At 63.2% G+C, this 13,053-nt stretch overlaps 1 protein-coding gene across 1 annotated transcript; it reads right to left on the reverse strand.

The window, feature by feature from the left end:
• Window positions 1-478: 478 nt before the first annotated feature.
• Window positions 479-12,605, reverse strand: LOC311618078 (neuroblastoma suppressor of tumorigenicity 1). The gene is made up of 4 exons (XM_084875260.1): window positions 12,384-12,605; window positions 3,787-3,981; window positions 3,269-3,380; window positions 479-1,907 (listed from the first exon to the last, which is right to left on the reverse strand). The coding sequence occupies exons 2-4, from the start codon at window positions 3,954-3,956 to the stop codon at window positions 1,635-1,637; spliced, it is 555 nt and encodes a 184-aa protein (XP_084731386.1). The 5' UTR covers window positions 3,957-3,981; window positions 12,384-12,605; the 3' UTR covers window positions 479-1,634.
• Between the last annotated feature and the right edge of the window lie 448 nt (window positions 12,606-13,053).

Below are 13,053 nucleotides of genomic sequence, written 5' to 3' on the forward strand. Positions count from 1 at the left end.
TATGTGTGTGTAGCACAGCACCAGTTTGCATGGGTATGTGTGTGCTTAGCACAGCACCAGTGTGCGTGTGTGTGTATGCATGTTTATGTGTGTTTTTTAGCACAGCACCAGTTTTGTCCGTTTCCCCTTCTCCTGCGCCAGGCCAGGCTGGAGTCCAGAGAAGGTCCAGGCTGGGTCACTGTGAGGGTGAAAAGGGATGGCATGGGCAAGCCTAAGGGACCAAGGGCCAAAACCAAAAGAGCAGCTGGGAAGCCCACAGTTAGCCCCATACAAGGCCAGAAACAGGCACCCAAGGAGACAGGAGCTGGGGTGACAGGGCCCAGGGGTGCCATGCACCTGGCAGAGAAGTGAGAGGGACCCCAGGATGCAGGAGGGTCTACTCAGGGCGCCCCGTGCAGCTGACCCTTCCCCAGGCCCCACCGCGGGGCCCCTCAGGAACCGTGGGTCGGCGGAGCCAGCCAGTGAGGGAGAGAACACAGGCGTTGAACAGATTTATTCGTGAGAACACTCAGGGTCCATCAGGGGGACAATCTACTGGTTACAAGCTCCAGAAGCTCTTGTCAGAACAGCCATGAGGAGCAGGGCACCCTCAGGCAGGGGGCCGTGGGGCTGGAAGCTGCTGGGGACAGAGCTGGGGACAGAAGAGCGGACACAGGCAGTTCTTCCCGCCGCCTGCCCCGCCCCGGACCGGATCCCGCCCCTCCTCCGGGTTAAAGTGCAGTGGGAGGTGGAGGCCGCTGGGACAGGCAGCCAGAGCCACAGTGAACACAAGAGCCCTCGCCCCTGCGGCTCAGCCAGAGTCCACCCCCCCCAGGCCCCTCCTGGGGATCTGAGCAAGGGAGACCCCTCCCCACCATCAGGGATTGAGAAAGAGCTTCCCCAAAGGGGTGAGGCTGTCTCATCAGCTTTCTGCGGGGCCTGGCACGTAGGGGGCCGTGGGAGGGGGTGGACAACGATCTCAGAGAAAAGGAGGGATGCTCTCCTGCTGATGGGCTGGGGTCCCTCCCACCCCCTGGCCTCCCTGCCTCCCTCCATCCCCTGGAAAGCAAAGGAAGCCAGAGGCCCACGAGTCAGCAGGGTCCTGCCCCGGCCTGACTCCCAACCACGGGGGGAGAGCCACTTCAGTGCAAGGGGAGAAGGGGCGCTGGGCATGGGGGTGGGCGGAGGCCTCTGGGAAGGCCTGTGGGGCTGGAGCTCCCGCTGCTGCCAGTGGCCTGCCCAGCCCAGCCCCAGCCCCTCCTTCAGGGCCACTGCGGCAAGTACCCACCTCAGCTCAGGGCCCAGCTCCACCTGTGCCCAGGGGCCTGCCCCACCATCTGGCTCCGCCATCTGCATGGCCCCCCCCCACACCAGTGGCTTAGCCAGCGCTCTCCCCTCCCGAGGGCGCATCCCTAGGAGGCAGAGAGGAAGAGAGCCCCCTCCGACGAAGTGGCCTCCCCCCGACTCCCAAATATATTAAATTGTGCGGCCTGGCTCCCGCCCCCCCCCCCTCAGGTCTCCACGGCAACCGGGAAGCATTCCAAGTCCAAGTCTGAATCCAAGTCCATCCAGTGCCAAAGGGGGGCTTCAGCCTCTCCCCACACACTTCTCCCAGCATTCCACGGGGGACGCGCGGGGAGGAAGAGTGGAGGGCCTCAGTCCTCAGCCCCCTCCTCCTCGGTGTGGGGGGCCCCGGGGGGTTCCTCGGGCTCAGGGGTCTGCCCCCCTTTGGGGTGGAGGTGGGAATGGGGGTGGGGGTGGGGGTGGGGGCCGGGCTGGGCGCCCGGGCCGTCCTCGCCCTGCACGTAGACGCTCAGCCCCTCGTGACTCGGCTCCTTGCCACACGCCTGGCAGCTGCAGTGCAGGATCTTCTCCACCAGCTTGTCCACCCTGGGCACCTCCTCGTGGCCGGGGCACTCCAGCGTGACCTGCGGAGGGCAGCAGAGAGGTGAAAAGGGAAGGCATGGGCCAGCCCAGGGGACCAAGGGCCAAAACCAAGAAAAGCAGCTGGGACGCCCACCGTTAGCCCCATACAAGGCCAGGAAAGGGCACCCACGGAGACAGGAGCTGGGGTGACAGGGCCCAGGGGTGCAGGGCGGCCTCAGGCTCTCACATCCTCATGGGCCCAAGAATCCTGAGCCCACGGGCGAGACACCAGTTAGCTCTGCGGGCCCACCCAGCAGAGAAGGGGAGAGTCCCTGCAGAGGCCACCTGACTCCCCACACCCAACCCCACCGCCTTCCAATCCACCCCTTTCATCAGCTAGAGGCCCCCCTGGGGGACAAACCCAATGTGGCCTGCCCCTGACTAAATTCCCCTCAGTGCTCGCCCCCCCCCCCCCCCCCACCCCGCACTTGGAGAAAAATCCTGGCTTCTTGCTAAGGCCACCCAGGCCTCAGGCTGCCCCTGGGGACCTCTCCACCCCTGACTGTGCACCACGCCCACCAACTGCGCTGCCTGATCCGCGTGAGACTTCGCACATTCTGTTCCCTCCGCCTGGGAGGTCCGCACCCAGCCCAGCCCTACCGCCGGGCCCAAACACGGGCCCAAACACAGCCGTTACCTTCTCCTCAACCTCTGTCTGAGCTCACACTCATTCCTCCAAGCGCTCCCTCACCCAGACCGCCAGCCTGGCTGAGGTTCGCCCTGTAGGAACCCTTTTAACATTATGTTCCCCTAGTTACCTTCCCCTTCCTTCCTTCCTTCCTTCCTTCCTTCCTTCCTTCCTTCCTTCCCTTTCTTTCCCTCCTTCCTTCAACTCCGTGCCAGTTTTGGGGACTCGAGGCTAGTCCCTCGCCCTGGCCGGTTTGGCTCACTGAATAGAGCGCTGGCCTGCGCACTGAAGGGTCCCGGGTTCAATTCCGGCCAAAGGCACCTGCCAGGGTTGCGGGCTCGATCCCCAGTGGGGGGCATGCAGGAGGCAGCCGATTAATGACTCTCTCTCTTCATTGATGTTTCTATCTCTCTCTCCCTCTCCCTTTCTCTCTGAAATAGAAATATATATATTAAAAAAAAAAAAAAAAAAAAAAAAAAGACAGTCCGTTGAGGAATTCAGAGTCTAGTGTGGGAATAGACTTGTCAAAATCACTCAACAACGAAGAGCATGAGCAAAAGGCCCTGTGATGGTGACACCCAAGCGGGCATTGGAGACTGACAGGAGGTGAGCTGGTGTCATGTGTCAAGCCAGTGAGGAAGGTGAGAGAAGGCGAAGGCAGAAAGACAGGCGAGCCGGACTACTCCGGGCTCTGTGGGGCGTGGCAGGCCGGGCAGGGGCGGGCACGGTACTCACAATCTCCCACATGGACTGGGCTGGCATGCAGGAGTCACAGTGCACCAGGGACTCTGTAGACTGCGGGAAGGTGTTGGGGACACTGTAGCTGAAGCACTGTCCCAGGCACGCCCTGTGGGAGGAGAGGTCGCCGTGCCCCTGTCACTGAGGCAGAGGCAGGGATGGGCAGCCCTGTCCTCCTCCTCCTCCCCTCCTCCCTCCTGGACCCCTGTCCCCTCCCCTCTACCCTCCTGGGCCCCAGTCCCCTCCCCTCCACCCTCCTGGACCCCGATCCTCCTCCCCTCCACCCTCCTGGACCCCGATCCTCCTCCCCTCCTCCCTCCTGAACCCCTGTCCCCTCCCCTCCACCCTCCTGGGCCCCGGTCCTCCTCCCCTCCTCCCTCCTGAACCCCAGTCCCCTCCCCTCCTCCCTCCTGGGCCCCGGTCCTCCTCCCCTCCACCCTCCTGGGCCCCTGCCCCCTCCCCTCCACCCTCCTGGGCCCCTGCCCCCTCCCCTCCACCCACGCCCGGGACCCCACCTGTTCTGGATGGACTTGGCCTCACAGCCGCTGTGGCCCACGATCTGGGTGATGTTCTTGGCCTCACACCAGGCGCTCTTGTCCGGGAACAGCGCCAGCTTGTTGATGGGCGGGGGGGCGGCCAGCAGCATGGCGGGGAGGACGGCCCCCACCAGAACCCGGAGCATCATGCCCGTGTCCTGCGGAGCTCTAGAACTGAGCACAGACTGCGGTGAGGCCAGCCAGGCGGAGGAGGCTGGGAAGTGAGGGTCACAGGTATTGTAAGCACGAGCTCTGACATCTGACTGCCTGGGTTCAGATCCTAACTCTCCCACGTACAAGCCAACCACACCCTGGACACGTGTTTCCGCATGAACCACGACACGGGCTGGTAACCGTGTGTACCCCCATGGCTGTCGTGAAGGTTAAATGAGGCATTGCATGAAAAGCCCTCGGCAGGTAACACACACTCCGTGTCCGTCATCTTTATAACTTACGAGGGAGCTTCGAACACAGTGCTTTTCCCTCTGTGCCTCAGCTGCTTTGTCTAAAAAGGGATGGTGAGCCGAAACCGGTTTGGCTCAGTGGATAGAGTGTCAGCCTGTGGACTGAAAGGTCCCGGGTTCGATTCCGGTCAAGGGCATGTACCTTGGTTGTGGGCACATCCCCAGTGGGGGGTGTGCAAGAGGCAGCTGATTGATGATTCTCTCTCATCGATGTTTCTAGCTCTCTATCCCTCTCTCTTCCTCTCTGTAAAAAAATCAATAAAATATATTTAAAAAATAAATTAAAAAAATAAAAAGGGATGGCGATGCTGTGCGTGGTGAAGGACTGCTGCTGGGACCCAATGGGACACTAAGTTGCAAGCACGTGTCAAGTGCTGAGCCATCACTAGCCCCCTCCTCGCTCCTCTGGGAAAACACAAACCACGGCCCACACGGTACAGGCCCTCGAGGGCTGGCCATCCAGCATGCCTCCTGGACATGCTGCCACAGGGGCCAGTATTCTGACATCTGGAAAGCTAACCTCCACCTTCATGTCACTGTAAACACTTGGACCATGTTGCTGGCTGAACCCCAGGTTAAAAAAAAAAAAAAATTAACCCCGGACTAGACTGCATTTCTTTTTAGGATAACCCACCAAAGCCTTGAGCCTGAGTCTACACACGTACACATCATTAACCCCAGCTCCCTCCAAACCTGGGACATGCAGGAGACAATCCCAGCCAAGCACCTGACCCCTTCTTGAAAGAAGCCAGACACTAGAACAATACTAGAACTGGCCAGCAGGTGGCGCTGCAGGGCAGTGTGTGTCCCAAGGTTGCAGAGCGGACTCTCTCCCCATGTACCCGAAGTTCATCTTTTGTAGGTTCCCCCCGACAAACCCCTCGAAAACTGAGGAGGAGGAAGGCTTGGTGGAGATACAGAAAGGAGGTCCACTGGGGAAAGGGCGCTGGACGGTCAGGAGTCCACACATGCTATGTGACCCTGGACACTCAGGCGGCAGCCTCCCCACCTGTCAGGTGAGTGAGGTGCCCTAGACCCGTGGTCGGCAAACTGGCCCCTTGAGTGTGGCTCTTCCACAAAACACCACGGCCTGGGCGAGTCTATTTTGAAGAAGTGGCATTAGAAGGAGTTTAAGTTTAAAAAATTTGGCTCTCTAAAGAAATTTCAATCGTTGTCCTGTTGTTATTTGGTTCTGCTGACTAATGAGTCTGCCCACCACTGCCCTAGACCACCGGTTCCCAAGCCTGGTAGATGCTCAGAATTCCCCGGGGGCTTGTGGAGTGCAAGTTCTAGGGCGGATGGGAGTCTGCAGTTCCAACAAGCTCCAGGTTGGCTCTGTCCGTCAGGGGTGCATCCACCAGGGACCGTCCCCAGCGGGGCCTGGGTGAGGCTGAGACAGGAGCAGGGGTCAGGCACTGTCCACCGGTCCCACAGACGCCCAGCACTAAATCGGGCTGGCTCGGAGCTGGACATCCCATTCAGAACCACCGCCAGCCCACTGCCTGACTGAAGGGGCAGGTGCTTTAGACAGAGTCCGGGGAGGAGGGTCATGCTGGGGCGAGGTCTTGCCTGCCCCTCGCAGTGAACACCTAGGTGGACTGGCTGAGCTGGGCTTGCACACAGGGCTCGGCCAGCCTGCAGGGCTGTGACCTCCACCGTCCAGCAAGTCCCCTCCGCTCCGGGGGTGAAGCATCAATGCCCCCATCCCAGAGGAGTCTGCTACGGCCCCGGCTCTCACCCACACGTTTCCGGCCCCGCTCACAAGATCGACAGCAGAGTCCCTGTTTTTAGTATAACCACATCCTAACAAAACACAACGGGCTCCTTCCTCGCTGGCAGCCTGGCTCATTTTTCAGCAGGCTTGGCATCCAGGAGGCCTCCTCTCTCCTAACGGTGCTCGTCCGTCCCCGGGGGATCAGCCTGAGTCAGGGTCTGGCCACGGCTCACCAGAAGAGAGCTTTCATGTTTAGCAAGTTTTTAATGTTTTTGTTGGTTTATCCCTTTGGCTTTTCCCCAGGCTGGACCGGCCCTTCGGAGACCTCCGAGAAACCCGGGGACTTGTGTCCTGTCCCTGACCCCGTCGTCGTGATGGCTCAGGAAGGTCAGGGCAGGTGTGGCCGGGGGAGAAGCACCGGGGACAGGGCGTGGTTTCCGTTTCCTTAGGATCTGGACCGGAGACTGGGATTTTAATGAAATCCTGGAGGTGCGCGCTCGGGGCTGAGCAGGAGCTGGAATGAGCTCAGGGTCTAGACCAGGATGAGGCTCACGGGGAGCAGAGGTCGGGGCTGAGGCCAAAGGACAAGGCTCACTAGGAGACAGCAGGGAGTCTTTTAGGGAAGTCGCTGGCCCAGAGGACGGGGACTGGTTGGTTGTTAGGGCCACGCAACGGCCGAAGCTGAAGAGAAGTGAGATAAGCGGAGGGGAAGGCCACCTCCCTGACCTTCCTCCCTTCCTAGTTCATCCTGAGGGTCAGCTGTTCCACCGAAGGGCGGTCACCCACCCCCGCCCCGCCCTGGGCAGGAGGAGGGGCCTGGGCCACACCCAGCCTCCCCTGCCAGCAGCCTGGGGCCCCCCCATGCAAGGCCCGCGGGCTCTCCTCCGTGAGCCCCAGCCTCCGGCCTCGGAGCTCCGAGATGACGGGAAACAAAGGTCCCCTCTCTGCACCCGCTGACCTCCACCCCAGAATGGGGAGCAGAGCCCCTTCCTTGGAGAAAAACTGGGATGATGCAGGGAGAGCACCCAGTACCCAGCGGGCACCCAGTCCTCTTCCCCTGGGGCATCATGGGAAAGGCTGGGCGGGCAGCAGAGCCAAAGCTCAGCGCTGGAATGGGAGGCGGGGAGGGTGCCAGGCCGCTCACTCCCAGGCATGTTGGTCCTCGGGACACCCCCACCCTCCTCCCGCCCTCACACCCACCACCAAGCACTCCCCCTGCCCCCTCCACACTGACCGGGGTAGGCTCTTTGCTGGCAGGTTTAATTTTTTGTGGGTTTATGATTCTTTTTTCAAGCAGCAACTCAGCTTTTTTTTTTTTTTTAGACCTTCCTCCCCACCCTGAAGGTCACACAGCAAGTCAAGGGGCCTTCAAAAGACCAGGTGGGAAGGGGGATCCCCACTGGTCCCAAGGCCCCCCAGCATGGCAGGCCAAACCATGCCCTTCCCCTGAGCCACACGGTTCACTGCAGCCCACACTTATTTACTGAGCAACTTCTAGGAGGCGGGGTGTGGGCAGGGGCGCTGGGGTCCCAGACCCTGGGCCCACGCAGGAGCTCGAAGCCCAGAGAGGGAGGGGAGGGGAGGGGGTTAAAGTAGGGGCAGCCCGAGAGGGGTGTGGGGGCAGGAAGTAGAGGTTCTTTTTCGTTTACTTTGTTAATCCTCACCTGAGGGTATTTTTTCCATTGCTTTTCAGAGAGAGTAGAAGGGAGGGAGGAGGAGAGAGAGAGAAACATTGATGTGATTGATGTGAGCAAGACATCAAGACACACAACGATGGGGGGGGGCGGGGGGATAGGTAATTGGGGAGGGGAAGAAGACATTTGTAATACTTTCAATAATAAAGAATTACACACACACACACACACACAACTGACAAGGTGGGGAGAGGAGGATCGGACTCAAAATCCAGGTACTTGCCCTTGATCAGAATCAAACCCTTCAGTGAGCAGGCGGATGCTCTAACCACTGAGCACACTGGCCAGGGCAGGAGCAGAGATTCTTGATTCTGGATTTGACACAGAATCGCAATCAGTTATCATGGTGAGGACAGGAAGGGAGCCCCTGGCTGAAGGCACTGCCCGAGCAAAGGCTAGGAGGGGGGATTTGTCGTCGGCGCACACAGCTAACTGTACCGGCTGGCACAGGTCTAGGTGCTTTTGCAAACTCGTTCATCCATCCTTACAACAACCCTCTGCGGCCGAGACCCTTGTTCTCGTTTTATCGATGAAGACACTGAGTCACAGAGAGGGTAAGAGGTTTGCTCCAGATCTGTTGACAACTGCCTCGGTCGTGAGGACTGAATACATGAGTGCATGCACTTAGCACATGCCTGCCCACAGTTAGAACCCGCAGGTCGTACATAGGTCTGAGGCTGCACCTGACAGCCGCAGGGGAACCACCAGCCACCTGGGCACACGCAGAGGGGCACAGAGGAGGAAGCAGGAAACGGAGAAGCCGCGGGAACCTGGGGCATCGTCTGGAGTGGGCCTAAGGCCTGGGGCTCCCCGCCCTGCCCTGGCCCAGCCGCTGTCTCTCATCCCTGGCCGGCCTGCGTCTCCCGCTCCGGAGCGTGGCCACCGCCTGGCTGGGAATCTGGGAAGCCCCTTCAAACAGAGTTCAAACCCCACTGCTGACTCCCCCGCAGACGAGCTCATGGCCACGGCCGACCCTGCCCCTGGGAGCCTCGGGGATGGCACTGCCCTTCCTCAGAGCCGAGGCGAGGCTTCAGAGAGGGTGCCAAACCCAGGGGGCGGCCGTTTACCCCCTCACTGTCCACCCCCAGCTCCAAACCCATCAGCCCTAGGCCTCGTGCAAACACCGCCACGTTCTGAGGCTGCCAACACACAGGAGGAAGGTCCCCCCAGAGGGACACTCTGACCCACGCAGCCCTGTGCAAACGGAGGCTCAGCCCAAGAGAGCGGCCGCCAGGCCCCCCACACGGGGAGAGCTCAGCGCACAGCTCCCGCGGGAAGGCTGGGGGTGGGGGTCAGCAGGAACACAGGCCTCGGGCCAGGACTGCGGGGTCCTCTAGGTGTCCACACTGCCCAGAACCTCGCCTCTTCCCAGAGAGGCCGGTCCCAGCCCCGGACTTTCTGACTCCGTAGGTCTGGACCTGCATGGGCTCCCATGTGATTCTGAGGCCCGGAATCCAGTCTTAAATTCCCAGGAGGGAGGGGGGCAGGTTTCCAGGGAGACCTGGGCCTGCCCCCCACTGTGAAGCTCTTTGTGGAGCTGAGTCCACTTGTATAACAATCGCTCCCCATTTCCTCTTTGGGGTACATCTAAATATTCAGGGTCCCTTAGGGCCAAGCACAGCAGGATTTTCTGGATAGAGAGTATCCGTGCACCCCAAGCCAGCCTGTCTGCCTCTGTCTCTGCCTCTGTCTCTCCCCCCCACCCCCTTCTCTCAGCAGGGTCTGGGTCTCCTCCCTTCACTGAGGACTGTGACACTCGAGTTCCATCCTAGCTCAGCCACGTCACCCTCCCTCTGCAGCAGTTCCCTCACCTGCCGAGGTGGGCAGAGATAACCCCCCACCTCGCAGGGCAGCTGTGCGTGGAGACCTCTGGAGGGCCCTGTCCTGGGATCCGTCCTCAGTGAACGTCACTGTTACTGCCAGCTCTGCGTCTCCCTGGGCCACACATCCTCCCTGAACTCTGCCCACGCCCGCCCCTCGGCCTCCCACAGGATGCCCCCTCCCCCTCCCCTCCCCACTCCCCCCCCCAGGGTCTGGGTGGTCCTGAAAATATGCAAATCCGGGGTTGCACCTGCCACGGTGATGAGGGGAAGCCTCGAGGGGAAACGGAAGCAAATGACAGGATGGCCAGGAAAAGGTTTTATAAACTGTCAAGTGCTGTCCCCCTCACACACTCTTACTGGGGGGGAGGAAGGGGGTGTGGAGCCGAGAGGAAGATCCCACTCAGACTCTGATTCTTGGGCCGAGGACTGAAGGGACAGGACCCAGGAGAGGCCAGCCCCCTCTAGAATCCAACTTGCAGAAAACAGGGCTGGGCCCGGCTGCCAGGCTGCGCTGGCTGCTGGGTGCAGAGGGTGTGGCGTTTGTGGCCCTGGGCTCGGGGATCACAAGGGCGCGGCAATCACGGCGGGGCTTGGCCAGAGCGCAGGGACTTCCGTGAAGAGTGCAACTGCAAAGGTCACTCTGAGAGGGGCGGGCCGGTGTCAGACCCAGCCCCGGTCAGCTCAGCGGGCTTTCCCAGGCCACTTCAGGCCCAAGCTCATGCCCTGGCTCCCTGTGTGCCTGGAGGCAGGATAGTCTACTGGTTACAGCCCAGGCCACTGGCTTCACCTCCCTCCGCCTCACGTCTGTAAAACAGGGAGCATCCACTTCAGCAGGTCCCCTCACCGGGCATCGGCCCCGAGCACTGTTCTTACCGCAGGGCGGCTTCCCGCTCCGTCAGCGCGCTGGCAGAGCCGAACCCACTGTCCAGGGGGCTGACACGCAGGGCCCAGCCCCGGCCCCAGAGGCCTGCCCGTCTCTGCCAGGCAGCTCCACCTTCCTGGCCACAAACCCCCAGCCCAGGCCAGGGCCCTCCTGCCCTGAAGTCCCTGCAGCCGGAAGCCCCAAAGCTGTTTCCGAAACAAACCCATGCTAATGAGCGGCTGCAGGGCCGGCCTGCACATCTGCTCAGCAGAAGTCCCCTGCAGACCTCGCCAGCACCCCGCCGCCGGCTCCCTAGCCTCCGACCCTTGGGGGGTTGGGGGCCGGGGGAAGGGGCTAAACTCAGCCTGAGATTTCACTTTAAAAGAATGAGGATAGCCGAAACCGGTTTGGCTCAATGGATAGAGCGTCGGCTTGGGGACTGAAGGAACCCGGTTCGATTCCGGTCAAGGGCATGTACCTTGGTTGCGTGCAGATCCCCAGTAGGGGGTGTGCAAGAGGCAGCTGATCGATGACTCTCTCTCATCGATGTTTCTGACTCTCTATCTCTCTCCCTTCCTCTCTGTACAAAATCAATAAAATATATATATAAAAAAAAAAAGAATGAGGATATATCCGTAGCCAACGCAGAGCACCTACACCCCCGCCCCCCACTCCACCCCCATCCACTCCACAGACCTGGAGAAAGCTTGCAAAGGTGGGGGGAAGAGATGGGGAGGGCGGGGGGCTGGCGGAGCAGATACTCCAGCCTCACCTTCTCTTCGGTCTCCAGCTAAAGGCACGTCACACCCCGCAGCCCCAGCAGCCCCAGCATCTGGGGAAGGTTCGGAGGCCGGCGGTCTGACAGTAACAAAGGATGAGGGGCCTGTTGACAAATTGCTTCCTCACCCCCATCTCCTGAGGGCCCAGACTTTGGCCTCAGGCCCTGACCTCTGTTTTCCGAGGGGTGAGGGTGGGGGTGGGGGTGGGGGGTCCCCCTCACTGACAGGCTGGTGTCCGCCAGCTGGGCCAGGGCCTCCGAAAGCCCGAACATGTGCCCTCCTCCCCCCGTGCCCGCCAGGCCCCCGGCCGCCCCAAGGCAGCAGCTGCCCCTTCCCGGCCGCTCGTAAAAGATCAGGGCGCCCCGCCCGGGCCAGGCGGGCAGGTGGCGGGCAGCGGGCCCTGGGGTCCGGGCCGCCTGGCGGGGGGCGGGGAGGGGGGTGTCCTAAGCCCCGGAGAGGCCGGCTCCCCCGGCCCCAGGCTCCATTCCGGGGGATGACCCCGGCCGGGCTCCAGGGGCAGGCGGCAGGCTGGGAGAGGGTTTCCTTTCTGTTTCAGGGTCTAGGGAACTGGGGCGAGGACCCCGACCCTGGGCGGCTGTCTGAGTTGGAGGGAGGGGGATCGGGGAGACACACAGACACCCAGAGCCCCCGCTGCGGGGCGGGGTGCAGAGACAGAGACGCGCACGGGCAGAGACGCAAACCCGGGGAAACTCAGGACGGAGAAACAGAAAGAAAGGGACAGAGCCGGAGGGACGGGGAGGGAGCGGGAGGCGGACGGGGAGGCAGAGACAGGGAGACAAAAGGGAGGCAGATCGCCCCGGTGCGGAGAGGCTCGTGGCGCGGGGAGGCCGGGGGATGGGGGGAGGCAGCCCGGGGGATGCGGGAGCCCGGGGCCCAGCTCCGCGCGCCGCCCGACCCGCCCTCCACCCGCCGGGCTCCGGCCCCGCCGCGCACCGCCCTCCCGCGCTCTCCCGGCTCCAGAAACTCCCACCGAGACCGGGGAGCGCCGGGCGGGTCCGGGGAGGGCTCCGGGCGCCGGGCGCAGCGCGGTCCCCCGGCCGCCCCGCGCCGCGCCCACGTCCCCGGCCCCAGCCCCGACGTCCGGAGGGGCTCCGCGGCGGCGCCCCGGCCCCGCGCCCCGGGCCGCCGGGCAGCTCAGCCGGGCACGGAGCTCGCAGCCGGGGGCGCGGCCGAACTCTCCGGACCCCGGGCGCCCGCGTGCCGCCCGGACGGGACTTACCGTGCGGCGCGCCGGCCGGTTCCCGCGGAGCTGGGCGCGGACCGGGGGTGGCGGCCCGGCGGCCCGGAGGCTGGGGAGGCGGCCGGCAGGGCTGGCGGGGCCCCGGAGGCTCGGCTGGGCTGCGCGGCGCGCCGTCTGCGGCCCCGGGCGGGCGGGCGGGCGGCGCGGTGCGGGGAGCGGCTCCGACGTCAGGGTGTCTCCCTCCAAACAGGGAGCGAGGGCGGGGGCGCGGGAGGGAGGGCGCGGAGCGGAGCGGGCGGTGCGCTCGGCCGCTCCCTCCGGGCGCGCGGGCGGGGTGCCTGGCGGCCGGGGCCGGGCCGCTTCTCCCCGCCGCCCGGGAGCCTCGGGCCGGCCTGGGCGCGGAGCGATGGCGCCCCCGGGACCCGGCGGAGAGCCCCGCGCCCCGGATTGTTCGGAAGCTCCCGCCGCCGCCGGGTGTCTCTGCGCCCGGCTGTCTCCCCGCCTGACTTCCCCGAGAGGGTGGCCGCCAGCCCCTGCCAGGCCTCGGGGTGGCAAACACGGAGGGGTTGGTTGCTCTAGGTGGGAAGCCCAGTCCTCTCCGAGGGTGCGGCGCCCCGGTCCACCAGTCCGACACCAGGATGCTGTCCTCGCCCCTAAGTCCTGGGGGCTCCCGGCCGGCGGATACACTGCTGGGCACGCGACCGGCGGG

Source organism: Pipistrellus hanaki (assembly GCF_964339955.1).
Source record: "Pipistrellus hanaki genome assembly, chromosome: 2".
In the NCBI taxonomy this organism is placed as follows: domain Eukaryota; kingdom Metazoa; phylum Chordata; class Mammalia; order Chiroptera; family Vespertilionidae; genus Pipistrellus; species Pipistrellus hanaki.